The following is a 26548-nucleotide window of genomic DNA, read 5'->3' on the forward strand; positions in this document are numbered from 1 at the left end:
CCAGAGAAATTGTGTTAAATCCATTAGAACTCTAGGGAAAACAGAAGGCCATCCAGTAAAGGGAGTACAAGTTTTTTTTTTTTTTTTTTGAGTACAAGTTTTAAAACCAGCCTCACTGTACCTCCCAGGGCTGCAAACTTGACTTCAATAGTGAGAATTTACCTGGGCATTTTGGTTCCGGTCAATTCAGACTTAATAGTTGAATCATTATAGATCTGTTATGCGTAGCCATTCATAGCCTTTGACCTTATGGGGAGGGGTCGAGAGGTTTAAAAAGGCTCAGTAATAATCATTCTCTAGTGGCCAACAGTAGTCATACCTGAGTTGATCATCATATGGCTGATCATTTTTATGGTTTGGAAAGCTCCTTGTTATTGTGGGCAAGAGAAGAACCCCATATGCCTGGTTTCCCCTTGAATTTCCAGGCAGCACCGACGTTGTTAAGTCCTGTAGCGACCCAGAATTGTGGGTGGCACACTAGTTTCCCACTTTAAATACTGCCTGAAATCAGGAAGTCCTTCTTGTAATCTGGAATTGAGGGCCTGACAAGCCCGTTGTTTGCATTAATTCATCCTATTATTTAGTCCTCTTAGTCCCCCTATTCTCTGCAGGTTGTGACGTTTCTGTGGGACGAAAGTGCTGATTTTCCACATGAAACAGTGTGTAGGTGCTCAGATAAAACCAATAGGCGGAGCAGGGCTGGGCTCGTCTCCCTTTGAGCACAGGCTTAGAGCAGAGCTGCAAGGCTGCGCTCCGCCTGCCCCCGCCCCACCACCCTCCCCTCCCCCCAGCCTCCCTCCTGCCTTCTGAGCCTTGCAGCTGCCTGCAGGAGGCCTTGAAAGCTAGTTAATTACAGGACAAAAGGAGGGGTAACTCAGCCTGTCTGTCAACAGCAGCTATATTTGTCACCAATTCCGTTAGAGAGATACCCAGAAAAAGTTGTCATATCCTGAATTCTCAAGTCTCTTTTCTTAATGAAAATGCCTGTATTTGGGGTCACTTTTGGGAGTAGAGAAAGTTTAATATGTGAGTAAGCATATTTTAGGGTATACTAGTTCAAATTGAGTATTTTCATAGAGTGTACATTATAGTTATTTGAATTGGTTGTTTGAAAAAGTTTTGTGTAGACGTTTGCTGCTGCTGCTGCTAAGTCGCTTCAGTCGTGTCCGACTCTGAGCGACCGAATAGACGGCAGCCCACCAGGCTACCCTGTCCCTGGGATTCTCCAGGCAAGAACACTGGAGTGGGTTGCCATTTCCTTCTCCAATGCATGAAAGTGAAAAGTGAAAGTGAAGTCGCTCAATCGTGTCCAACTCTTAGCGACCCCATGGACTGCAGCCCACCAGGCTCCTCCATCCATGCGATTTTCCGGGCAAGAGTACTGGAGGGGGTGCCATCGCCTTCTCCGGTGTAGACGTTTACTTATGTATTAATAGCTATCAAAACATCACCTCAGCACAACTGAGGGATTATCTCTTTTATACATTTTCACTTTATGGTGAAGAATAAACTTTAAGTTTTAGATTATGTGGCCTTGAGAAGCTAGTGATATGACTTGAAATTTGATCTCAAATCAAATTTATACTGTGTTCCCTGTTCCTGCAAACAGGGTGCAGGGGTAAATTTAAGAGTGTGAAAATAATGCATATGGAGTTCTTGTGTTCATCTTAGAGTCTTCTCAAGGCAATCAGAATCCCCCCACCCTAGTCAGAATGTCCATCTCTTCTGGCCTGGCTTACTGCAGTAGCCCCTTAATTAAGTGGTCTTTCTGCTGCCACTTTGCATCCCTCCCAGATCTCTGTGCCACACAGAAACCAGAATCATCATACTCAAGAGCAGGTTCAGTCTCTGCTCTCCCAGGATCCTTACTCTACTCTTTAGAGCCCTGCACAGTTTAGCCAGTTCCCTTTCTCTCTAGCCTCCAAGCCTCTACTTTTCACAAAACTCCTTTGGATCTGTTATTTCCATTCCAGACCATACTAAACCCCTTCCCACCCAAGAGCCTCTACGTGTGCTTGTCCCTCTGCTTGGAATATTTCTGCTGTCTCTCACTCGTGTCCTCCATTCCCACCTCTAAACCTGGCTAAGACCTGCTGGTACTTAGGGTTTCCAGTTGAAATGTTACTGCCCAGGTGAGCTTTCCTTGCCACCTCTATGTGTGATTCAATTAGGTCTCCCCAAGGTGCACCCACATCTGGAGCACTCTGAACTTTCCATCATAACCTGTGATTCCTTAAGTTACATGGTTCCCTTCGCTTCCCTGCTCTTAGCTCCTTGTAAGGAAGGATCATTTCCATCTTGTGGTCTCCCCAGGACTGAGCACAGACGCTGACTCAAAATGAACACTCATAATTGTCTGCTGCCTGAGTCTTAACACAGTACATCTTGATTATTTGATTAGAATAGAGTCCTAAGAATGGCTGGGCTTTACTGGGTTAATAGGTATGAAAATTCAGATCTTTGATACTTAAGGCTAAATTCTTTTCAGTGAAACCATACACCTTTTTATACTCCCACCAGGAACAGCCGGTCATCATCACTGAATATTAACTTGTTTTCATCTTTGCCAATCCAGTCATCCAAAAGTAGAGGAAGTGGGTAGTCTGTCAAATCTCTGAGTGACAGAAGATTGGAATAGACCACTTGATCTAGTTACCCCAGGCAGGCCCACATGATACTCCAGCCTTGAAGGTTTCTGGGCTACAAGACTCTTCAGCCTTCCCGGTGGCACTTGAGCAGAGTGGTGGAGACAGCGAGGAGGGGCAGTGGAGTAGCCTCGCCCTGGAGATTACTTGAGAGGCAGCTCCACGCCATTGAGCCCCATCCAGCCATCCACAGTGCCTGTTGGTCGCTTAAACATGTGACCGCTCCGTTTCGCAGGAGGGTACTTTGTAGCCTGGCAGAGAGAGGATACCAGCTGTGTGACTTAACAGCAACTCCCTCCTTTTTTGAACCCAATTAAAATATAAAAGGGACAATGGCCTTGTTTTACCACACCTTCTTACCTACTCTGAGTTGCTCTGCCTTTAAGTTCTTTCTCTATTCCTGGACTATTTGAAGTTGCCATTTTTCTAGTTCCTCCAGACATGAACTGAATTTTTTCTACATCAACCAAGCAGCTCATTTGGAAACATGTAGCTGTGAATTCTATGCTGCTGCTGCTAAGTTGCTTCAGTCATGTCCGACTCTTAGCGACCCCATGGACTACAGCCTACCAGGCTCCTCTGTCCATGGGATTTTCCAGGCAAGAGTACTGGAGTGGGGTGCCATTGCCTTCTCCCGTGAATTCCATAGTCAGCTTAAAATCAGCCATTTCCCTTATCCCAATTTCTACTTATTCCCTTATTATCTACATGCATAGCTCCCTTAGCTGTAAACACTTCCAAAGGTAGGACTGTGTCTCTTCCCCCACCCCCCAGATCCCATCGCAGCTTCCTAGCACAAAGCTGTCAGTGTAGTACGCACTCAAACATGGACCAGAGTGCAATTCAAAGAGGACAGCAGCTGCAGCTAACTCATCAGGACCGCCTAGCGTTGGCCGGATTACAGATCCTAGGTCTTCATTGCTTCGTCACCTTTCTTAGTTCCCTGTAACTACTTTAATAGTAGACAGAATTATTTAACGGCTTAAGAATGGTGGACCTCAAGAGTCTTTTAAGTTTTCTTCTCCCAAGTAGTTAGTAGAATTGGGAATACTTCTGTGATCTGTTTGCCCTTAACTGTCACTTTATGTGATGAAATATCTCCTTAATCCGTTCCAAAGGATGAATAGAACTGATTTGAGGGGAATCTCAGCCAGGGTCCTGGTAGGAAACACATGACAGACCTAAATGGGCTAACCTGAAGAGATTTTATTAATGAGACCATTTACAAGAAAGGTATGGGCAGGGTTTCTCTGGAAACCACAGGGGATGGTGCGGGACCCAGAGCTGGAAAGCGGGTTACCATCTTGAGGCTTGGAGAAAGAAGACAGTAGCTTGCAGGAAGGGGGAGGCGCTACCAAAGCCTGGAGGAGGAGGCGACTGAGCTGAGAGGGCTGAACGCTTAGCTGGGGGGGGCCGAGGCCGCCCACAGAATCCCCAGTAGGAAGCCGCCTTCCGCGGGCCTCCCCATTGGGGAACCAGAGAGCCGTGGCAGGTCCATACAGGGCACAGAGAGGTGAGGGAGAGTGTCCACTGGACCTGGAGAGGCTCAGGAGCACCGTCTGCCTTTGCAGTTAGGCTTTACTCATGAGGACGCTAAAAGAAGGATATTCACCAGCAGCTCTATATAGCTGTTTTTCTAAAGTGCTTTACAGAGAGAAAAAGAGAATCGATGGCCAAGAGGGAGCCCACTGAGTCCCATCTACCCACCAAGCTCTTTTGATTCCACCTCTAGGTATCCTGACTCTGTCTGCTTCCCTGCACCTCACTTTCCCACTGCAGTCCCAGTGCTGGCATCTTCCACCTGGCAGCTAGGGTGGGTCTCACCTGGTTTTCCCTCCACTTCATTCTCACATTGGAATGTTTGAAAAAGGCAAACCTGACTGCCACTCTTCAGTGGCTTCTGAGCACTTTGAGCTCCCTGATTTTCTCACTGGAGCTTTCTGCCTGGACTACTCATAGGCAGCTCTTTGGGTGTCCCCTCAAATATTACTCTGTGCCCACATGCCCCCTCCCTCCCAGACTAAAGGAGGTCCCTGTCTTTTCTGCTCCCTAATCCTACACTTAACACAGCACGAATCCACATTTTCAGTTTAGTATTTGTACTTACCTGTTTAATTGCCTGCATCACCTCCACCCTGGCAATGGGGTGGGGACTCAACATGCTCGCCCAGTCCCTCTGTCTCTCATAGGATTACAGACTCTCCTGCCATGGAGCTGGATTAGCTGCTTCAGAAGTGGAAAATGCTTTTGGAACTAGGTTTTTTTGGTTCGGAATGGTAGCACCCTAGGTGTAAAGACCCCTGGCCTTGAGATTTGCAGAGTCATAGATTCTCATGCTGGAGAAGGCAATGGCAACCCACTCCAGTACTCTTGCCTGGAAAATCCCATGGGAGGAGGAGCCTGGTGGGCTGCAGTCCACAGGGTCGCTAGGAGTCGGAGATGACTGAGCGACTTCACTTTCACTTTTCACTTTCATGCACTGGAGAAGGAAATAGCAACCCACTCCAGTGTTCTTGCCTGGAGAATCCCAGGGACGGGGGAGCCTGGTGGCCTGCCGTCTCTGGGGTCGCACAGAATCGGACACGACTGAAGCGACTTAGCAGCAGCAGCAGATTCTCATGCAGTTGCCAGTGATTAAGCTCAGTGACTGATGCCTTTTTTTTCTATTAGATTCTGTGGGGTGGCTCTTGGGTCCCACAATGACTATTAATCAATAGACCCTATTTAGTTCACATCTTGGATCAATAAGCCTGAGTAAAACTTAATAAACTCTGTTGTCATTAATTTGGGGCAGAAAAGGACTTTTTGGGAAACTCCTGCCTTTTTTTTGCTGAAGCAACAGGAAGTGAGTTAGATCATAGAGTGTAGAGCTGATGAACCTGAGCAGGTTTGCCTGTCATTAGAAAACAGGTGACTGCTGTTCCCCTGGCTTGAGAGGCTTTGTTTATTTTGTTTAGTGTTTTTTGAGGAGAGAGTTGTAGGATTTAGCCTAAAGTTGACAGCCTTCCGTTAATGAACAAGGACGGTAGCTAAATATATATCATTAAAGAGTTAGCCGTGTGTGTGTATTAGTCGCTCAGTCACGTCAGACTCTCTGTAGCCTCATGGACTGTTGCCCACCAGACACCTCTGTCCATGGAATTCTGCAGGCAAGAATACTGGAGTGGGTAGCCATTCCCTTCTCTAGGGGATCTTCCCAACCCAGGGATCTTCAGCCAGGAAGTTTTGTGATTATTTTGGTTATTTCCAATTAGGAGTTCTGATACCATTATTAAGGGTTTTACTAACTTAGGGAAGCTTAACCAGTCTGTTGGTCAGTGGCTGCCAAGTGGACCGAGGGAACCGTCCAGCCCTCCATTTATTTGCCTGACAGCAAGTTGGGAAGTCTGCCGTGTTCCTCCCATGCAGAGTTCTGCACAAGTGGAGCAGAACCAGGGATGCACACAGTGCGCCCTGAGGTTGGGGCTGGGGATGTAACCTTCCTCACACTTCACCCGGGCTTCCCTGGTGACTCAGACGGTGAAGAAGCCACCCACAATGTGGGAGACCTGGGTTCAGTCCCCGGCTTGGGAAGCTCCCCTGGAGGAGGGCACAGCAACCCACCCCAGTATCCTTGCCTGGAGAATTGCATGGACAGAGGAACCTCGGGTCACCAAGAGTCGGACAGGACTGAGTGACTAAGCACACTTCACCCAGGAAGCTTTCCTGTAACCCCTAAACTGGACTTACGTCTTTCCCTTTGGTGTTTGGAACTCAGACATTGTCTGTTGAACCAGTCCTTGCCGTAGTACCCGTAATCCCCCCTCTCCTGGCATCCCCCGTGGTGTTGCCACAGGTGTTTCACCAGACCCCAAGCTCCCTGGGGAGGGAAGGGTGGCCATTGTGTCCTCAGTTCACCTGGCTCAGGGCTTAGCAGTCTCATTCCTGGCAGGCTGTGGCAGGATTGTTGAGTTTTTCAAATGCACAGCATTTTCTCTCTTGAAACTCCCTCATATTTATCTTTGTCTCTGTCCACCATGACCCCCACCCCAACTGCCCCAAACCCCCGCGGTTGAAATCCTGACACCTTGAGAGCATTGCATTCTTCTGTTGAGCAGTCAGCTATACCAAAGTAATAGGTCTTCCGCAAGTCGCCAAATACAGAAGACACTTATTTTGAATGGAAACTCTTGTACCATATAAAGAGTTTATTTTGGGGTACTGCCTGTGCATTTAGGTTTCACTGCCTCCAGATTCATCTGGGTGGAGTAATAGTTACATAAGTGTGAACGACCTTCCTGTTTTGTTAAAATGTCATGGGCAACTTTCTTAATGACAGCCAAACCTGGAGAGGTTGATAAGAGTACCCAATCCTTTTTTTTTTTTGAGTACTGAAATATTTCTCAAAGAAAAATAATCTTTTGGTTATTCTTATAATTATTCTTATAATTTGGTTAGTCTTCTTAATTGTTCATCCTCCTACATATGTGAATATTATAAAGGAAATCTTTCATTTAAAAAAAAAATGCGAGAGTGATCCTGAACTCTTAACATAGTCGATCATGGTTGTGTGTGAGAGAGAGAGTGCAGGCATTTTTCTTTGTGCATCATCTTGACTGCCATTCAGAAGAAGGAAAAAGGTGAAGATCTTCATTACTGTCCTTTGTAAGCCTTTTGCTGGAGGAGTTGTAGCTATAAAATTAACAACCTGCAAAAGTAAGTCACTAGCCCACTCCAGTACTCTTGCCTGGAAAATCCCATGGATGGAGGAGCCTGCTAGGCTGCAGTCCATGGGGTCGCTAAGAGTCGGACACAACTGAGCGACTTCACTTTCGCTTTTCACTTTCATGCATTGGAGGAGGAAATGGCAACCCACTTCAGTGTTCTTGCCTGGAGAATCCCAGGGGCGGTGGAGCCTGGTGGGCTGCCGTCTTTGGGGTCACACAGAGTCGGACACGACTGAAGCGACTTAGCAGCAGCAGCAGCAACAGCAGCCAGACATGCATGCTGAACCAGGCATCTTACTGGTCCAGGAAGTGCCCATGCTGAGAGCTGTCAGTTGGGACGTATGTAGAGACCTTCCCTCCCTAGTCCACCTAGGACATACCCTTTCATCAGTCATGGAGAAATTTCCCTTCCCTGCCTATGCACCCCACCCTTCTATTTTTTTAGCTTGGAGAAAGTTAGAAGCGGTAGTATTGTGGGAAGAATTTAGGGTACTCCCTTTTGAAGTACTCCACATGGTGCTTAAGTTACAGGAAGATGGATTGCCTAATTCTGTTACTTCCTTTATTTTGCCTCTCTTCCTTGGGGGGAACAGATTCATGACGATCAGTCTTTTGAGGGTCATTTTAAGAGAGGTTAGTTTCACAAGGCATTTCATGGTAACATGTAACATGGTGCCCTTTCACTTGTCCCCAGGCCCAGCTAGCTCTGATCCCATGTGCATTACTTAGAACAAACCCCCCACATACAAATCAGTTCCTCAGAATATGCTCGATGCCATTCTGAGGATTGTGAAGAACACAGATGAGAGTGGCGTGGAGCCAAGCTCTTAGGATGCTTGCAGCTTAGGAGAGGACAGAGCATTCGGGTGCACAGTACTAAAACAGCGGTGGGTGAGGTGTGAGTAGATGGGAAAGAGGGAAGGCGCGAGACTGTGGACGTGGAGGACTGTGTTTAGAGGTGGCTGAGTGGACTAGCTTGGCAAACTGAAGTGTTCATTTAGAGAAGTGGGTGAGAATGACAGAAAGTAGTTGGTGGCTAAGTTATGAGAAGTGGAATGCCAAACTGAGAATAACTTGGACCCATAGGAGGCTCCTTAAGACTTCTTAACAGGAAAACAGTGATGTTTGAAGTGATTCAGAGCACCAAATATAGATTGAGGTCACACCTGGTCAGCCCTAAACTACAACACCTGGACCTGTAGGAGACTTGACCTCTTGATTCACCAGTATTTCTCTTTTGAACTGATCCCCGTTAGTAGCAGCTGCTTAGGGAGGGTAGCGAGACATCTCTTGGGCAACAGGAGAAAAGGCACCGTGTTACTGGTTGTATTCAGGTGGGATTATACAAGCGATGAGTGATTTTTACCAGTGAAAGGTTTGGGGGTTTTCTGGGGAAAACCTAGCATGCCTGTGTGTCTGGTGGTCAGAAAGTAAAGTTGATCAACAAATGCCCTTTGGATTTCTTTAGTTTGGTAAATAGAATCCTTTCTCGAAAGTAATGTAAAAAATTAAAGAGTTTAGGGCTTCTTGATCCCCAAAGAAACGAGTCTTTTGGAAATATCCATTTCAAAGGGAACAAAAAACACATTTCATGGCACAGATATTGTACTTCTATTGAAAGAGTTCATCACCATAAAGCAAAAATACCCCCTTGATGTGATATCATTACATAAATACTTTTTTAAATGAATAGATTTTCTTTTAATAAAACATAATTTGGTGTTTACACACATTTTTATAAATCTGCCAAAATTGAGAGAGCTTTAAAACTTAATATATATACATTTCTTCTCAACTTTCCGGTCTTTAAGGGCCCACTACCTGTCAACGTCTTGACGGGGTCAAAAGGTACCGCTGTGTCTCTACAGAGTTGTAGTCTTTCATCACGGAGACTGACCTGCCGGACTTTGAAGGCTGTTGCTCTATGCGCTTACATAAGCAACTTAGGTTTCTGTGGGGCCAGGAACCTTAATTATTAAACTACGTTTAAGTTGATCATCTCATCATTAAAATTCAGAGTAACTCGTCTACAGTGTGGGTGTTTTTCATGATTTGGCACACGGTAGAGCAAGCAGCGTAGCCAAGATGTTTTTCATGTTGAGCAAAAACTGTAGCAGATGGAGCTGGTGATCGTAAAGCACTTACTTAAAGTGTTCAGAATGAATCAGTGTAGTTTGAGGCCGACACAGCCATCCATACTAAAGGAGTCTGAGAAGCTGAAGAGCATCCTAATAGTTTCTAATAAAATATGTAACAGGCTGAAGAGAACTGATTTTAAATGGCTGTCCCAGTACTGTTACCCTAGCCAGGGCCCTGTACAGTTGTTCTTAGGGTTATAATGTTTAAAAAAGCCTGCGTGTGTGTGTGTGTTTGAAATTATGTGGTAGGATTGCCATAGCTCTTTACATTTGTCTTCAGGTCAGGGCGGTATTTCAGTGTTGCCTGAGTGGGATTAGTTGATCTTTAAGATGAAGTGAGGGAAACCTCACTTCCTTATGTAGAATTTCTGTAAAGCAGGGACCAGCTGTACTGGTATTTTTATTTTTTAGTGGTGAAGGAGCTTAAATATGTAATCGTTTCTATCTTTTTTGTACAAATGCTGTCTCTTATACATTGCTTCACAAACTGATATAAAACTTTGGGTAATTTTTCCCTGAGGAAGTGTTGAACCCCATGCAAGCTGTTAGAATGAATATTGAAAGCTTTGATGGGTACTGTTCTAGAACTGCACGGCTTTTTTGTCTTTTTTAAATCATGGTTTCGTTATTTTGTTTATTTACAAATGACTGGATATGTTCAGGCAAGAAAACACCCCCCCCCAATATTTCAAAATACAGCAGTCTGTAAACAAACTTTATCTACCTTTTCCCTAAAAGACACCCTTTTTCTGTAATTTGTATGGAAATGCAGTGTCGTTTACCACTGAAAACCCTCTCAGTGGTAGGTTTTATCACCACTTTATAGATGGGAAACCAAAATCTTGAAAGTGGTCGTCTGCTCAAGGCCACACAGCTCCTTGTTGGGGAAGTTGAAATTTGAACCCATGTGAGCCTGTCAAATCCTGTCACATTAGGTGTATCCTAAGGGGTCTGAGATCTGAATCGTTGACCTTTGGCTTTTTTTTTAATTTATTTTTTAAACTAGTTGGAAACCTTTAAGTTGGCAGTATAAATGGAAATTTGTATTGCCTTTAGAATAGTCTCAGATTGGGGGTGGGGTGGGGGCAACAGTGAATCATGTTATCAAAATTATATAATATAGAAGGGGTGGAAGGGAGGTTCAAGAGAGAGGGGATATATGTATACATATAGCTGATTCACTTTGTACAACAGAACTAACAACACTGTAAAGCAATTAATAAAGCAACTAATAAAATATATATATATATACAGAAGTATAACGTGGAATCCTCTGAGTTATCATTTGTGAAGAAAGTTCTTATTTCCGGGAATTAAATTTTTTCACAGGTTAGTGATGTCAGGCTATCATGGCGGGGGTTTCTGAAGCCTCGCTGTGTTCTTTTCTGCTCACCTGTGTATTTTTGGTGTGAAAAGTTTGTACTGGAGGTGAATGAGGCCCTAGGGGTGTGTGTTACTTACAAGTAAATTGGACTATAATATTACTGTTCTCTTGACCGAAATAGTTCTTTCAGTTGAAGTATGATATACATATAGAAAAATTATATATCATAAGTGCACAGTTCAGTGAATTTTCACAGGCTGAATATACCCAGGTTTATCAGCTTGCACGTTAAGAAATTTAACTTTAGCGACAGCTCAAAAGCAGCCATTGTGTCCCTTCCATGAAACAGACTGCAATAGTTTTAATTCTTCTTTGCAAACCTCAGACCATTCCTTATCTTTTAGTTCTCTTCCTGATTGTGGCTGTGATCTTACTTTCAGTCTTTTTGCAACCAGAAGAAGAACAAATGAAAGCTTCACTAAAACTTGTCTCTTCCTCCTCTCATAATCTCATCTCTTGATCAGTCTGCTTCCGTTAAACCAAAGTGTTTTGATGGCTACAAAGTCATCACTCGAGGGAATATGGGGGTTGGCATAGAACATGCAGCTGTGGGGTAACAGCTAAAAACATTCCTTGGAATTTTCAAACCAGAATGAAAATGTGGTGGTTGAACTCAATCATCTCTTTTGTTAAGAGGTCATGAATGAGTGAAGGGTGAGTTGCCTGTGTTTCGGGGAAGTAGTGATAGGAGCAGTCTGCTCCTTCTCAGAACTCTGCTTGGGCTTGAGCAGATCACTCGGGGAGGGGTGGGAACCTCATCTAAAGCCACAGCACATTCAGCACGGTCTCTGTAGGCACAGATGCGTCTGGTCCTGGTGCCCTTCTCAGCTCTGCTCTAGACTCACTTATGTCAATTTATGCCCTTCACTGTTTCAAGCATTTAAACTTGATTTTCAGCTCTTAAATTATGCCATCCTGGGCTTTCCTGGTTTGAGTTGTGAAAGCTGATGTGCCTGCTTGGTGGGAAGCCTTGGTCCTCACTCTCTGTGACCCGGGCTTAGCAGGGCCCTTTCTCCTGCGCTCTGTCTCCTGCAGAACCAGTCTGTGCTTAATTTATCGTGTATGGAGATTTAGAGGCACACCGTAGCAGCACCGTGGCTTTCTGGCAAAGCGATATTCTGGATACTAGAACGTTCCCAGAGAACTAAAATTTTAGCCTCCCATATTCAAACATTACATTAAAAATAATCTTAAGTGTTGGGAAGTTCCCTGGTGGTCCAGTGGTTGAGATCCTGGGCTTTCACTGCCGAGGCCAGGTTCATCACTGGTTGGGGAACTGAGATTTCACAAGCCACGCAGCCAAAGTGATGATGATGATCTCAACGTATTAGTTCCATATTTCCCTACCTTCTTGGGAGAAGAGCATACTAAACAACATAATTTTGTTAATTTTGTTCTGCAGAAAACCATAGTTCTAAAAGTTTCTAAAAGAGACTCCAGGGGTTGGCCTGGAGTTTCTTTTGTTGTTGGGGTTGTGGGCATTTTTTTAGGGGGAGGTTTGCCTCTGTCTTAGGTGACAAGAAGAATGTACAGTTCCAAAAACTTGGCATGTAGCACCTTTGCTGCAGGGTTATTAGTCACGAATTAAAACTGTCCTTTTTTACCTTACTCTGTTTTTCGGTCCAAACAGGCCATGATGCTTTATGAGATAATTACTAGACCCCATTTTTCTTCTGGCCCTTCTTTTTGGTAGACACGAGAATCCTGGCCTGAAGCTCCTCTGCTCTCGTGCTCTGGAATCTTCTGTGATCCGAGTGGATTAGCCGTGGTGCTCAAGGCCAGACACTGACGTCATTGTGGCAGGGAGCGCCTCAGGAGCCCCTCTGTCTCCAGCCATTGTCTTTGGTGTGCGGGTGTGCGGGTGCTGTATACTTGCCTAGTAGCAACAGAATGATTTCTCTGTTCACAGTACAGTTTTTGAAAAAAATTTAAGGGAAAATAATGGAAAGAAAAAGGTTTTCATCTGAGTCTGATGGGATTCGCCAGTAGCTGGTTTGTTTTTTTTTTTTTTTCCCAGCTATCACATGTATTAGCCCTTGCAAGATTTTCTGCCTTGTCTTCTGTGCACTTCAGCTCAGTGACTGACTCTGAGGACTTCAGGTTAGCCAGCATCACGAGTAGGCACCAGCTTTGTACGACTCCTCCGCTGCAGCCTCCTTTCAAAAGTGAAGTCGCTAGGAAGCACCTTTAGTGCAGCTTCACTGTTGGTATCTGTCAGCCTCATCTGTCCTTTCCAAAGTTGTACCTCACTTTGAAATGCCAGTACTACATATACATCAAGCAGCCCAGGTTGTAAATTGGCAGTGAGCCCAGCATTGTTCAGCATCATGAATAAATAATTTTTTCAAGAATTTTACCAGCTTCCTTTTAGAATTTTGCTCCGTAGGATAGATTAACTACCACCGTACTAGTTAGCTCATCAACGTTTACCTGTGTTTGTGTTGTGGAGTTGGCCTCACATTTCAGTTTCTCTTTTTAAGTTAATAGTTTTTTTAAAATGCCTTATACCTTTTGCCTTTTGTTAGAAATCTGGGATTCAGAGAGTGGATTTTATACTGTGCCTAGCTCTGTTCTTTTTCTTTTAATACTCTACAGATAAAAGTATCTTGGCCTGACCTGTCCATATAAGTAAGTATTGGAGAGCACCTTCCTTTGAGTTCTGAAAATCCATGTGGTCTTCGCTAGCTCGTAACCTTGAATTACATCACATTTCTAGGTCTGTTTTCACTTTGTAGGATGCAGTGGCTCAGTTGTATGGTCTCTGGGTCTGTCCCCTAATTAGGCTGGTTGGTGTGCTTTGAGCATTCTCTGACTGCCCTTGAGGATAAGGGAAGTAGGACTTGCCGTGTTTCTTCATTAAAATGCGTTTTTGGCACACCAGGGCACACAGCGGTGCCTGCAGGTGGCGGCGTGCCGGTGGCTGACCCACACTCGGGCAACCCAGGGACAGTGTGGGGAGAGCCGGGGTGGGGCCTCGTGGTGGAAGCCGGCTGGAAGACCCCGGGCGGCCTCAGCGCGCGCTTTTGCCACCCGCCTGTGCAGCGACACCTTCCCTGCCCTTCATTCTCTGGTCAGCGTTTGCTGCTCTGCAGAATCTCCTCACAGAAACTCACCTTTTATTTTTCCCTCCCTTTCCTTTTCTGCTGAGGCATTAATGCTAGATTTTTAGGAGCCTGAACTTCTCATTTCCAGAGACAACTCCTTCTCTTTTTAAGTTTCCATAACTCGGCTTGTTGGAAATCACAAGTTTGACGTCCACGTGATCATACTCCAAAAGAACACCTTTTACAAACAAACCCAAAAGGCACCATAATCACCCTCATGGCTTCCCACCCAAGAGTGAAAAGGAAATGACTGTTTTCTCTCCTTGTTTGAATTCTTTTCAGGTTTTGAATGAGGAATGTGATCAGAACTGGTACAAGGCAGAGCTCAATGGGAAAGACGGCTTCATCCCCAAGAACTACATAGAAATGAAACCACATCCGTAAGTTGGGCTCTGCTTGACCATCCAGGGTCAGACACGCCTGCTTGTTTCTAAAATTGAGATCATCGGGATGGATGTCATGCTTTTTACTCTGTTTTCCCAGGGAATTAACAAAGCACGTTGATTTTCCATGTTCGTAAGAGTGTATAACGAGAGCATAATAGTCAATGATGGTCTATGTTTTCAGTGATAATTGTCTGTGATCTGCAAATGATAAAAGTTAGGGCCATAATTATTCTTCTGTGAAACCCTTGGTGCCAGATGTGTTTTGCATTTTGCAAAAAATGCCAGATTCTGCGCTTTTTGAGTTTTTAGAAGAGGTACTTGTCACATGGTTTTGTATTGGTATGTTTGATTTTCCTATGGGACCATGTCTTAATAATATTGATACCACCAGAGCACAGTACTGGGCCTGTAATTGGTTCTCGGTCAGTGTTACTATAATCACTGGCCTAGCCTCCATTTGAGTGTTCCCACTTCAGAGAAAACAAAAGGCTGCTGAGAACAGTGGGGAAAATTTTGTTTTTAATTCCAGAAGCTTTTATGTTGCTATGTGACAGGGTGGGGTCCTGGGAGCCCTGACAGGCCACTTCCCTCCCACCCTTCTCTCTCCCATCTTGCATCGTCTCTGCTCCTGCCTCAGACACAGTCGTTTTCTTGTATGTCAGGGAGAACTGAGGCTTTCGGTGCTCAGAATAGAATGCCACTGAGACAGAGAAATGGTAGATCTTACCTACTTGTTTTAACAACGGAATGGTAAAGAAGACTTGTAGATGACTGCCCACCTCGAGGCAGCAGCCCATTTGTCCCTCTCCCTCATTGTCACTGTTGTGATGTGTCCCTGTCGCTTCTCTTCCCCCAGATACCGGAGCAAAGATCTTAACCTCCACTTGTCTTACACAGATCTCACATCATCTTACCCAGGCACCATAGAGTGCAAAGGGCCTTGACCATGGTACAGCTCATTCCTCTCTATCCTGCAAATTGAGAAGCTTCCAGTATTTTCAGTTTTAAAACCACTAATTTATGAATCTAGTTCTCATCTTTTAAAATATTTTAGTTGATTGGAGTGTAGTTGATTTACAGTATTGCGTTTTTAGATTCATTTTTCATAAAGGTTATCACAGAATATTGAGTGGAGTTCGCTGTGTCACACTAGGTCCTCATTGGTTATCTGTCTTACATCAGTAGTGTGTGTGCATCCCAAGCTCCTGCTGTGTGAATATGGTTCTCGTTATAAAAGACTAACAGTGTAGAAAACTATAGAGCAATGTGAGTTTCTCCCCATAGATGTACCCCTTTTTCCAGGAAGTGAAGGGACTTAAATGCTCTCTTATGAACCGAATCGGCTCTAAGATGATGCTTTGCCTTCCATAAAACAAGACAAATGACTCCGGAGCTTCCCTCTGAACCATCTGTCAGGTTCATGTTTTGGTCACTGAACTCTTACACAGTTCTCATTATGTGCAGAGACCTGCAGAGTTAGGTTCTGTAGTTAAATTATGTATATAAAATGTCTGCACAATTAATAGGAAGTTCTTTGAGAAATCACATCCAGGAAGCCATCACCTGGAGAGTGAGGGGTGGGTTACCCTTCAGTCTGGCAATGGGAAGAAACCTATTAATGTCTATTCTGTATAGATACAGAACTGTCTGTAATGAAGCATCTGTGGGGTCTTCAAGGCAACTGCTTATGCTTCAAAAAAAACCCAGCACCTTTTGATGGCTCACTAAATGTTTCATGAAATGATTTACAAGGAGAAAATCAGTCTAATTTGTAAAGGACATTTTTCTAAAATTGTTTGAAACTTGGACTGTCTTGTATCTTTATAGCTGTATGAGTTTGATTTCTCCCCACTTCCCCTAAAAAGATACTAGATTCCTTGAGGAATTTTTGTCTTCTGCTTTTATACTCCCTTGCAACTCATGCCTTGCTTCTGCACATAGTAGCTCAGTAAGTAGTTTTGAATTGATACTCAGACCCAAATGCTTGCAGAAAGGCTGGGACCAATTTGTCCATGACAATGAGAGCCAAAGTACTAAATACTCAGAGGCGTTCCATGAAAGAGATTCCTAGCCCCTTGTCAGTGGACTGATAACGTTCATTTGGGGTCCCTGTAACATTAGATTGGCGGGTATTAACATTTAACATTTTAACATGACTGAGCGACTGAACTGAACTGAACATTTAGCCATGCAAAGACCCTGATGCTGGGGAAGATTGAGGGCAGGAGGAGAAGGGGACGACAGAGGATGAGATGGCTGGATGGCATCACGGACACAATGAACATGGGTTTGGTTGGATTCCGGGAGTTGGTGATGGACAGGGAGGCCTGGCGTGCTGTGGTTCATGGGGTCGCAAAGAGTCAGACACGACTGAGCGACTGAACTGATGCCTGGGTTACTAAAATGTTGGTGCAAGTAGTGCTATCCAAGATACTCCAAAAGACAGGCAGAGCGCTACAGATTCCTGGGACGTGCACTAAGCACACTTTTGCATTCTTGTGGCCACTTAGGTTCCATAGTTGCTTTGGGGACTGTGTGGGCTTTTCACGGACTGCATCACAGAATATACCCCTCAGGAAAAGCAGTTGGCCAGTGGTCACTGGGAGCCACGCAGGGCTTCCTACCTCTCGGTCCATACAAGCCAAAAATGTGCACGTCTGTTCCTGTAATCCTGCCTCAAGAGATCCAGGATTTGCTCAAGCTTTTCTGTAAAGGGCCAGATAATAAATATTTTAAGCCTTATGGGCCATGTGCAGTCTCTGTCATGTCACATATTCGTCTTTGTTTGAATTTTTTAAAATAACCCTTAAATTTTTTAAATAGCCTGAGTAGGTCATACCAAACCCAGGTAGATGTAGGCTAAGGGTCATACATAGTTTGCTGACTTCAGCGGTAGATCCAGTGATAACAAAATCAACTTCAGTTCCCTTTCATTTTTGTATTTCCAGGCTGAAGGGAACTTGAGCAGAACAGCAGGCTGTAATTTTTATATTAAAAAAACTGTGGCTCTAAATCTTTGTTTTTCTTCAGATTGTTTCAGGTGACTTAGGCATTTCTGATCTGACTGTTGAAAACATAGGAAAAGGCCATCCTCCTTGGATAGCTGCGGTTACTGGCCTGATGGTTGAAAAAACCACTCTCATGCCTGCTGGTGTCTCCCCACTATAGGGAACTTCAGAATAATAATTGATCAGGAAGCATCGAGTCCAGGCCCCGTGGTGCTTCCTTCCCAGACTCTGAGTGGAAGGCAAGCAATGCTCATCCATCCGAGTTCTGAAAAAAGAAACCATAGTACAGAAAAGACCACGACCTGAACCAAGGGGTGTGGTTGGCCTTTTAGAACTGTTTCATGAGGCAGAGCTGCTCTGTGAATGGATGTCCAGCAGCACGGGGTCAGAGTTGGCTTCAGAGCTGTGGGAGGGCATGGAACACCCTCCCTCCCCGTCCCCTCTCTCCTGCCTTTTAAAGTTTTTGTTAGGGAGGAAGAGAGAAGTTTAAATGAAGTATGACCTAATACAGCGTTTGAGCTAACAAATGAAACACAGACTGCGAAATGATTGTTGGCATTAGCGTTGCATGAGTTGTATATACTGGCGTGGATCCAAATATATGCTCTTCACATTAAATGCCTGTGGATGAGCGCCTATGGGATGAAATATATACTTGAATTGGAAGTAAGCTGCTTCTTCCCATGGTATTATAGCATAAACCCATATTTTTAAAAAAAGTTTAAACAGTTTGACCATAGCCATGTAATTCCACATAAATACCACCCTTCATTGCATGCATGCTCAGTCATGTCCGACTCTTTGTGACCCGTGGACTGTAGCCCTCCAAGCTCCTCAGTCCATGGAATTTTTCAGGCAAGAATACTGGAGCAGGTTGCCATTTCCTCCTCCAGGGGATCTTCCCGACCCAGGGATTGAACCCGAGTCTCCTGTGTGTGTGTCCTGCATTGGCAGGTGGATTCTTTACCACTGAGCCACCTGGAAAGCCCACATGTCACCATTGAAAGAAATTAGTTATAAACAATGTGAAATGCTAAGCAGGTGTACATGGTACTAAATGTTTTAACTGAGAGTGACAGCTGTTCCTCACGTAGCATCATATCCCTTCTATTGTGAGACATCCTTTCTCTTGGTGGGGGTTGGGGGGGGTGTTTAGTGAAAATAGGAGCAGACACCAAACTCCCCAACTAATTTTCTGTCTTTCAGTCGGGATGCTTATAGTAAGGGTGTGTTTACTTTGTAAAACTTTCAGTCAGTACTTTGCATTACTACAGCATTTTTTTTTTTAAGTTGAAAATAAAAATTAGTTAATTTTAAGCTGGAGCAAAAAAATACTGCCTCTGTATCTGTATCACCGTGCACCATAAGGGGAAGGTCTAAAAACACACACACCTACCTGCCAACAATCACTGCCTCTGGGGAGTTTGGAAGAAAAGTCTTGCTTTTTATTTTTATTTCACACACATCTAAGCTATTTTAATTTAGATCCATTACTTATACCTTAAAACAGGAAGACAGAAAGGAAACGCCTGCCTGGTGGGAAGATGGCGGGCAGTCTGTGAGGAAAGAGTGTGACTGTTGAGGAGCTTCACTCCACCTGCCTCTCAGCCCCAGGACTGCTGAGGGCGTGTGCGCTGTCCACCCGAGCGCACAGACCAAACCAGAAAGCACCTACAAGGTCGCAGCACCGGGAGCTGTCCTTTCCTGGCTGGCCGTCATTCTGCTGTGTTACTGCCTGATTTCTCTGGTGTGGCCTTCCTTCCGGGCACCGGAGGACTCACCCTTGAGTTCTTTGTAGGCACAGGAAGATAGGTGGTACCAGCTCCCCAGCAGCTTGGCAGTGCGTTGCCTCCAGTGAGGTAGACACAGGGCTGCAGATTTCAGGCCTGTTCGGAGTCACTAATGGCAGCTTCTGAATGCACCCTTCCCAGCAGCCCCCATCTTTCTCTTGGAATTTTAGCAGAGTGTATTATTTCAGATTGAAGGCAAAAGGAGGAGAGGACGGCAGAGGATGAGGTGGTTAAATAGCATCGCCAACTCAATGGACATGAACTTGAGCAGACTCTGGGAGATAGCGGCAGACAGGGAAGCCTGGCGTACTGCAGTCCATGGGGCTGCAGAGTCAGATGTGACTTAGCGACTGAACAATGACGACAGTTACTTCAGAGACATCTTGCAGTGCAGTCACGTATAAGTAAGATAGATATGTTAGATGTATAACTTTAGTTATTCTAGTTTGCACATTTAATGCATGTTAGATGAAGTGGGTAGGTCTTTATCAGCTACAACTGGTGTCAATTGCTTTTTTTAAATAACAACAGTAAAGACAACTCTGCACAGAGAACCTTGTTTTCACAGTCATCTGTCCTAATTCGTTGTGGCTTTCCTGTGAGAAGTGAGGCGCCTGTGACCTGAAACTGTTTCAGAGATTTCTTCTCCTCTTCCTCCAGGCCCGCCCTAGCCGCTCCTGCCCTTTTCCATGACTTCTCCCACTTTTTCTTGTGACCCTGGTGAATCAGCACTGGGAGAGGAGACTCTGTAACTTGCTCCAAATCCAACGAGCTAGCTCTGCACCGGGTAGACCATAGCATTCCTGGTGGTTCCTGAAAACCAACCTCTGAGCCATGACGGCAGAGAGAGGCCTTGAGAGGAGCGTCAGCCACAGCTGCCTGCCGGGGCTGCTCCCTCCCAGCCCGAGCCTCTCCCCTTGGTGCCCTTAGAAGTGGCCCAGCTTCTCGGCCTCCTAGCTTTCCTGCCCCGCCTTCTCTTCATCCCACTGTAGAGGCTGCTGCCTTATCAAGTGGCTGCAGGAAGGCCTGTCTCACCTTAAGTGGCTCATTCTGTGCTCCAATCGATAGATCTGGGGTTTCCCCCGGTGCCTTGCTGATGAGTCAGCTGGGGGCCCACTGGGCTTTGGCTCAGGGGGCCCATCTTTAAGTGTCTTCCTCTGTAGAAAGAGTGGCCCATGATTGTGTCTTATGAGTCACTTTCTGGAGAGTGGGGAAGGGAGGAGACGGTACCCCTCACAAGCCGGGACGGGTGTGTACTGACAGGAGGGCTGAGGGGGAGGCCCTTCCCCTGGTGAAGAGTGTGCTGTTACGTTTGGGAGGCTGGACATCCCGTTTCTTTGTGGGGAAGCAGATGTTGACTGGCTTGCCTTCCTTCCTTAGGTGGTTTTTTGGCAAAATCCCCAGAGCCAAGGCAGAAGAAATGCTCAGCAAACAGCGGCATGACGGGGCCTTTCTTATCCGAGAGAGCGAGAGTGCTCCTGGGGATTTCTCCCTCTCCGTCAAGTAAGTATTTCCTGCTCTGACTGCCTGGAATCCTGTCTCCAGCTGATGGATGTTGTGAAGCCAGGGGCCAGGTGTCTGGCTCCACTCACCGAAGGTGGCAACCTGGGGCAGGTTTCGTCTAAACAGCCTGTTTTAAATCAGGAAACTGTATATTAAAATCCTCATTTCTGGCTCCTCTTCAGAGTTGTCTCTCGCAGCTCTTTAGATGCCTGTGTGGAGACTGTCTTCAGTTGCTGCGCAGCTGAGTGTCAGAGAGGAGACACTTGTCAGTGCTCCCCACTCCCCCCGCCCCGCAGTGTCCCCACACACCCGGCTCTGACAGCAGCTGGTCATCAGGTCAGCTGCCTCGTGCACCTTTTCCAGGTGTCCCCCCAAAGGCTGCCAGCATCGGCAAAAGGTGACCACAGGAGTTTGGGGGCTTTTTGCTTTTCCCAGGGGTAAATTTAAATGTGGGAGGGAGCTGGTATGCAGTGGGGGGAGGCAGGGAGTCATACCACTGTGGGGATCATGGAGAATATAAACTGGAACTTTGAGAATTCTCAGCTAATCACTCCCCACCCACGACATAAGGATTTTGACTCCAGTTGTCCTTTCCACATGTGTTTTGACTCTGTCCGTTTCTAGTTAATACTGCAGGAAACCTGCCCCTACCCCCCAACTCCCACCCCAGGAATCTTACTGATCACCTCATCATTTATACGATGAAGGGCTGATTAGATTAAAACTCAGATCACTTTAATATACATTTAAAATGAAGACTGTAGAACTATTTGCCATTTACAAATGATATCAAGATTTTTCAGTTTCAGAAATCAGCTCAATATCTTGTTTCATTTTAGGACCAAATGTGCGGTTAAAGTGTTGGGGTTTTTTTTTTTTTACTGTAGGTTTAAATCGAAAAATTTTTGTGTTCCTTTTCTCTGTGAAGATGTGGGAGGTGGTTTCAGGTAACGTTTTCAGTATTCTCAGCTACATTTCCAGTATAGTTTGGTTTTAGTCCCATCATGAAAAAATCAAGCCATCTAATCATCAGTTTTCCTCTTCTAGCAATGGCTTTTCTTTTTTCTTCTTAATAGGCTTTACTTTTCTAAAGAGCAGAGTTTATGTTCACTGCAAAATTGAGTGGAAGGTACAGAGGTTTCCGTGTGCCCCTCACTCCCACATGCGCAGATCAGCGGCTTTCTGACGAGCCTGACTGAACACATGCAAACGAGGACCTGGTGGGCGAGGAGCTCCTTGAGATGGAAGAGTTTTTATGCTTCTCATCAACTTGGGTTTCCTCCTCTTCTTACATCTTACACAGACCCAAGGATAAACCCAACCGTGGAAGACGAGGGATACAGGCAGTTAATCCTTGAAAGGTGCCCAGAAGCCCCTGGCAGTTCACGTTTGGTTGTCTGATGACCGTGGTCCCTGCCCATGCTCGCCAGGTGGCCACCAGAAAGCTCCCATTTTAGCAAATAAAACCTTTAAAGAGCTCACGTTTTCCTTGCTTTAAAAGTAAAATTTGAAACAGGTGTCATAACCACCTCTTAATAACACAAGCACCCGAGCCAAGGAGGTTCAAGAATCCACAGCCTCAAGTTTTCAAGGTGTTGGGCATCTGTGGTGGAAAGACTCCTGTCGTTAACAGCTCACCCCATCAGGGACCCTGTACCCCTTTCAGAAGCCACGTGCTGTGCACAGCAGTAGAGCACTTCCCTGAGCCCAGAAGTGCCACTTAAATTTGTCCTTCCTCAATAAAGCTTTCTTGCTCATCCACCGTTTTTCTCATGAACTAGCAGTGCAGTTTCTAAGCTCTTTGCACCTGTACTGACTTCCTTCAAGCTCAGTGCTGCCACCTGCTGGGTTGGTTTTAAGAAGTATTTTTGCTTTAACACCCATGATGGGAGGGCGAGGCTCCCGTTTCTTCATTTAACAGATGTTCATAGAGCATCTTTGGATGCCAGTGGGGACCTTGAGGACTCAGCAGAGAGCAGACGGGTGGGGCCTTGCTTGAGCTAATGTTGAAGGCAGAGAGCATGATGGTGGTGGGCCATTCCCGTTCAACCAGATCATGCTATTTTTCTGGGCCATTGTAAAGAGAGCATTTGTCATTTCTCCAGGTGGTAGAGAAGCCTTTGAGGGGTGAGGCAGTGCCTGGGCCTTTATTTATTGTCCCTACATGTCCTTTTCTTTGAGACCTTTTCAGCGTATGTAGAACTAAAATCCCTGATTAGAAAACACAACTTTAAATTCTTCCCAGTTACAGGAGAATTGTTGGAAGTGTGTCCAGTCCCTCCTTTTCTCACCTTATTTCTTACCCTACCTTTTGTAGTCTTCAGATGTCACACAGGATTTCAGTTCTTTTTTTTCATTTGGCACAGTCCACGGCACGTAGAAACTTTCTGTAGGGTGGGGCTTTTTTTTTTAACAAATGTCTTCAGAATTAGGTTAATAGGGCTTCCTGTCCGGCGAGGATTCTTCCTGTTGTCGCTGGCGGTCATCATCCTGATGGAGGGTCTCAGGGCACTCTCCACCCACCAGGGAGTCAAGTTGTGCTGCAGTCCTGGTCTCCTCAGCCTGGAAGGGCGTGGCCGAGACACAGGGTCTCCAGGGATCCTGCTTGATGGGCAGGTGGCCGCTGGGCAGCCAGGACAGAGCCCTCCAGCCCGGTCTCACGTGTATCCTCTGCCCCTCCCCAGGTTTGGAAATGATGTACAGCACTTCAAGGTGCTCCGAGATGGGGCTGGAAAGTATTTCCTCTGGGTGGTCAAGTTCAACTCTTTGAATGAGCTGGTAGATTATCATAGATCTACATCCGTCTCCAGAAACCAGCAGATATTTCTCCGGGACATAGAGCAGGTGCCACAGGTAAGCCTCGAAAGAGAGGTTGGGATCATCTTTAAGCAATTAAGAATAGCTCCTTAGGCAAGCAGGTATTTTTTTTTTGGAAGGGTTACTTCAGGGCCTTCTATGCTCATTATTAACTCACGTTAAAGATTTGGATTTGAAACAGTTTTGCATTTCGCAGAGCCTGCTTCTGTGAAGCAGTGTGCTGCAAAAGTTACCCTGTGTCTCTAGGATGAGGGTCTTTAACACACCCTCACACACAGTTTGCCTGGAAGTAGACTGTGAGGAAAGTCACACCTGTAAGGGGGTGGGGTCCACACTCATGGCTAAAATCCTACACCTCACGTACTGGTTAGCACCAGCCTGTTGTGTACAAACGTTACCCTTTCGACTTTTCCTAAGTGACACAGTGATGGGAACTGAAATATTTCCTCATCTGGGATTGTAAGCAAAGCTCCAGGGGCTGTTTCTGCAGTTCTTTCCTGAAGCAGTACCTGCTGCTGGATGCTGGGGCGAGGCTGACCACCTCAGTGGGGACCCTGCGGTGGCTTCCATCATTGGTGAAAGATTACACGACCCCCCCTAGAGTAAACTCCATAAGAATTTGTGGAGGGGAGGAGAAGTGAGGGGTTGTTTCAGAAGGTGTGGAGAGGCTGGCGCGCGTTCGTTTCCCATCACTGTCCGCTTCCAGGGGGCTGGCCACAGTCGGATGCAGTGTGTGTTTTTTCCCTGCCCTTTTCTGCAGCAGCCAACATACGTCCAAGCCCTCTTTGACTTTGACCCCCAAGAGGATGGAGAGCTGGGATTCCGTCGGGGAGACTTTATCCACGTCATGGATAACTCAGACCCCAACTGGTGGAAAGGGGCTTGCCACGGGCAGACCGGCATGTTCCCACGCAATTACGTCACCCCCGTGAACCGGAACGTCTAAGAGTCAAGAGATTATTTAAACAAAGTGAAAAATTTTAAACACACACAAAAGAATTAAACCCACGAGCTGCCTCTGTCAGCAGCCTGTGAGGGAGCTCAGAACACCTGGTGGGTCACCTGGTGACCGGCTCACTTTGGTTGGAACTCTGGGGGGTGGGAGGGGGAGTTGGATATAACAATGCCAAAACTTACCTATAAATTAAGAAAAGAGTTTTTATTACAGATTTTCACTGCTGCTCCTGTTCTTCCTCCTCTGTCCTTTTTTCATCCTTTTTCCTCTCTGTCCATCAGTGCATGACATTTACTGCCACATATAGTCCTAGCTGATGCCAATAATAAAAGAAAAGAAACCACGTGGGCTGATATTTTCTCTATGCAAAATGTCTGTTTTAGTTGGGAAGACTTCGAATAGCCGCTTCTGTGTTCTGCGTTTTATATACACTCACAGGAGCAGGCAGTCCCTGCCCTTCAGCTTCTGCTAGAGGAGGGCGGGCGGGAGTGGGGGTGACAGGAGGGGTTGGTGCCCCCCAGGGCTTCCTGCGAGCCAGGCCCCAAGCCTGTGTCTTTTCTATATCCATTTCCCTTTCAAGTGGTGTTCCTGAGCATGCTGTTTTTCATAGTGCCTTCTGCCTTATTTCGAGGGTTGCTTCTGAGTGGTGTTTTTTTCCTTGTTTGTTTTATTTTAAAAATAAGTTAAAGACAGTCAGCCAATTTGTCTCCTACTCTGTGTAAATATTTTCCCCCCGGGGAGGGGAGGACAGGGTAGAGAAGAGGAGACAAGCAAGAGGAGGATGTGGGGGTCCTGCCTGTGGGCAGCCAGAGCCTCTAAGGTTCAGCTTTAACATTTGTAGCCCCTGGAGGTTAAGGGAGCCAGGGTGCAGTGGAACCAGGTTGCCGCCTTCCCACGTCTGACTGCATCTGGTGGGGGGTTGGGGTGGGGGCTGGGCCCTTGACCTTGCCGTCTCGGTTGTTATCTGTCCCCACCTTAGTCTCAGACACCCACAGTAACCAGTCTCTGGAGCCAGCCAGTTTCAAGTGCAGGAAAGTCCAAGGAGTTTAAACTGTATCAGGTTCTACCATGTTCTATACTGGGGGAGAAAATGAGCATTTTTGCTTCACCTTTCTTGCTCTGACAGCTGAGGGTATCCGTTAATGGCTCTCACCTGTTGTGTCCCCTGCCTGACGCACCCAGATGAGCTTCAGGCTGCGTTCGGGAAGCAGCTGGGTGGTTTTTCGTTTCTGCATTCACAGCGGGCTGTGTTCATAGCTGCTCCATCTGGCCCCCCGAGAGGGAAGTGTCTCTGTGACGCAGGGGCAGGCGGAAGGAAGGTTGGAACTAGGAATGTTGAGTCCGTGGCAGAGCTCTGTCCGTCCGCCTCCTGCCGGCTTCTTGTCCCTCATGGTGATGCGCCATGAGCATCCTCTCCCCACCCCCCCATTCCCACAGCAGAGACAGAGCCGCTGGGGGTTGGTGGTGGCCTTCAACTCCTGAAGTGGTCAGTCAGCGTCTCTGCTGGACCTGGTCGTGGACCAGGCTTGGCCTGGAGCGCCTGGGGCCCAGGAGGCGCTGCGCTCCTGGACAGAGCATCCGCCACTCTCCACTCGCTTCTCTCCTGATAGTACAAGGAATCTCTGGCATTCTGGACCTGGACCATTTGATTGTTTTATTTTGGAATTGGTGTATATCATGCAGCCTTGCAGAACTAAGTTTTGTGTGTATATATTTAAAAAAATCAGTGTTTAAAAAGACGTATGTACTTAATCCTTTAACTCTGCGGATAGCATTTGGTAGGTAGTGATTAACTGTGAATAATAAACATACAATGAATTCTTCACTGTATATTTTTTCTTTTTTTTTCACTCCTTTGCCTTAAAGTAAAAAACCTAGAGACTGTTGGGGACTGGGGGTGCTTGTGCTCTTATTTCCGACTCACCTCACTCTGGAGAACCACGTGGGTGTCTTGGGCTCTGGGAGCAGTGATGCCCATGTCATGTTGATCAGAATCCCTGGGAGCAGGTTCCTAGTGTCGAGTCGGAGGCCCCACCCTCAGCTCCGCCTTTGAGGGCACCCGCAGGCACACCTGGTGGTTCTGACAGAAGGCATGGGCCACACTTTGAAAAC

The 26548-nt window shown here is 46.1% G+C and overlaps 1 protein-coding gene across 3 annotated transcripts in view; it reads left to right on the forward strand.

The window, feature by feature from the left end:
- GRB2 (growth factor receptor bound protein 2) overlaps positions 1-26266 on the forward strand; it is a 67565-nt gene extending 41299 nt beyond the window's left edge. For all 3 annotated transcript variants that reach the window (XM_061392866.1, XM_061392867.1, XM_061392868.1), the window contains 4 exons: positions 14260-14357; positions 20542-20664; positions 23349-23517; positions 24242-26266. In XM_061392866.1, coding sequence (XP_061248850.1) covers positions 14260-14357; positions 20542-20664; positions 23349-23517; positions 24242-24427 — 576 coding nt within the window. In that variant the 3' untranslated portion in view covers positions 24428-26266. The remainder of the gene's footprint in view (positions 1-14259; positions 14358-20541; positions 20665-23348; positions 23518-24241) is intronic.
- The last annotated feature ends 282 nt before the right edge of the window (positions 26267-26548 follow it).

This window comes from Bos javanicus, chromosome 19, assembly GCF_032452875.1.
Source record: "Bos javanicus breed banteng chromosome 19, ARS-OSU_banteng_1.0, whole genome shotgun sequence".
Taxonomy (NCBI): Eukaryota; Metazoa; Chordata; class Mammalia; order Artiodactyla; family Bovidae; genus Bos; species Bos javanicus.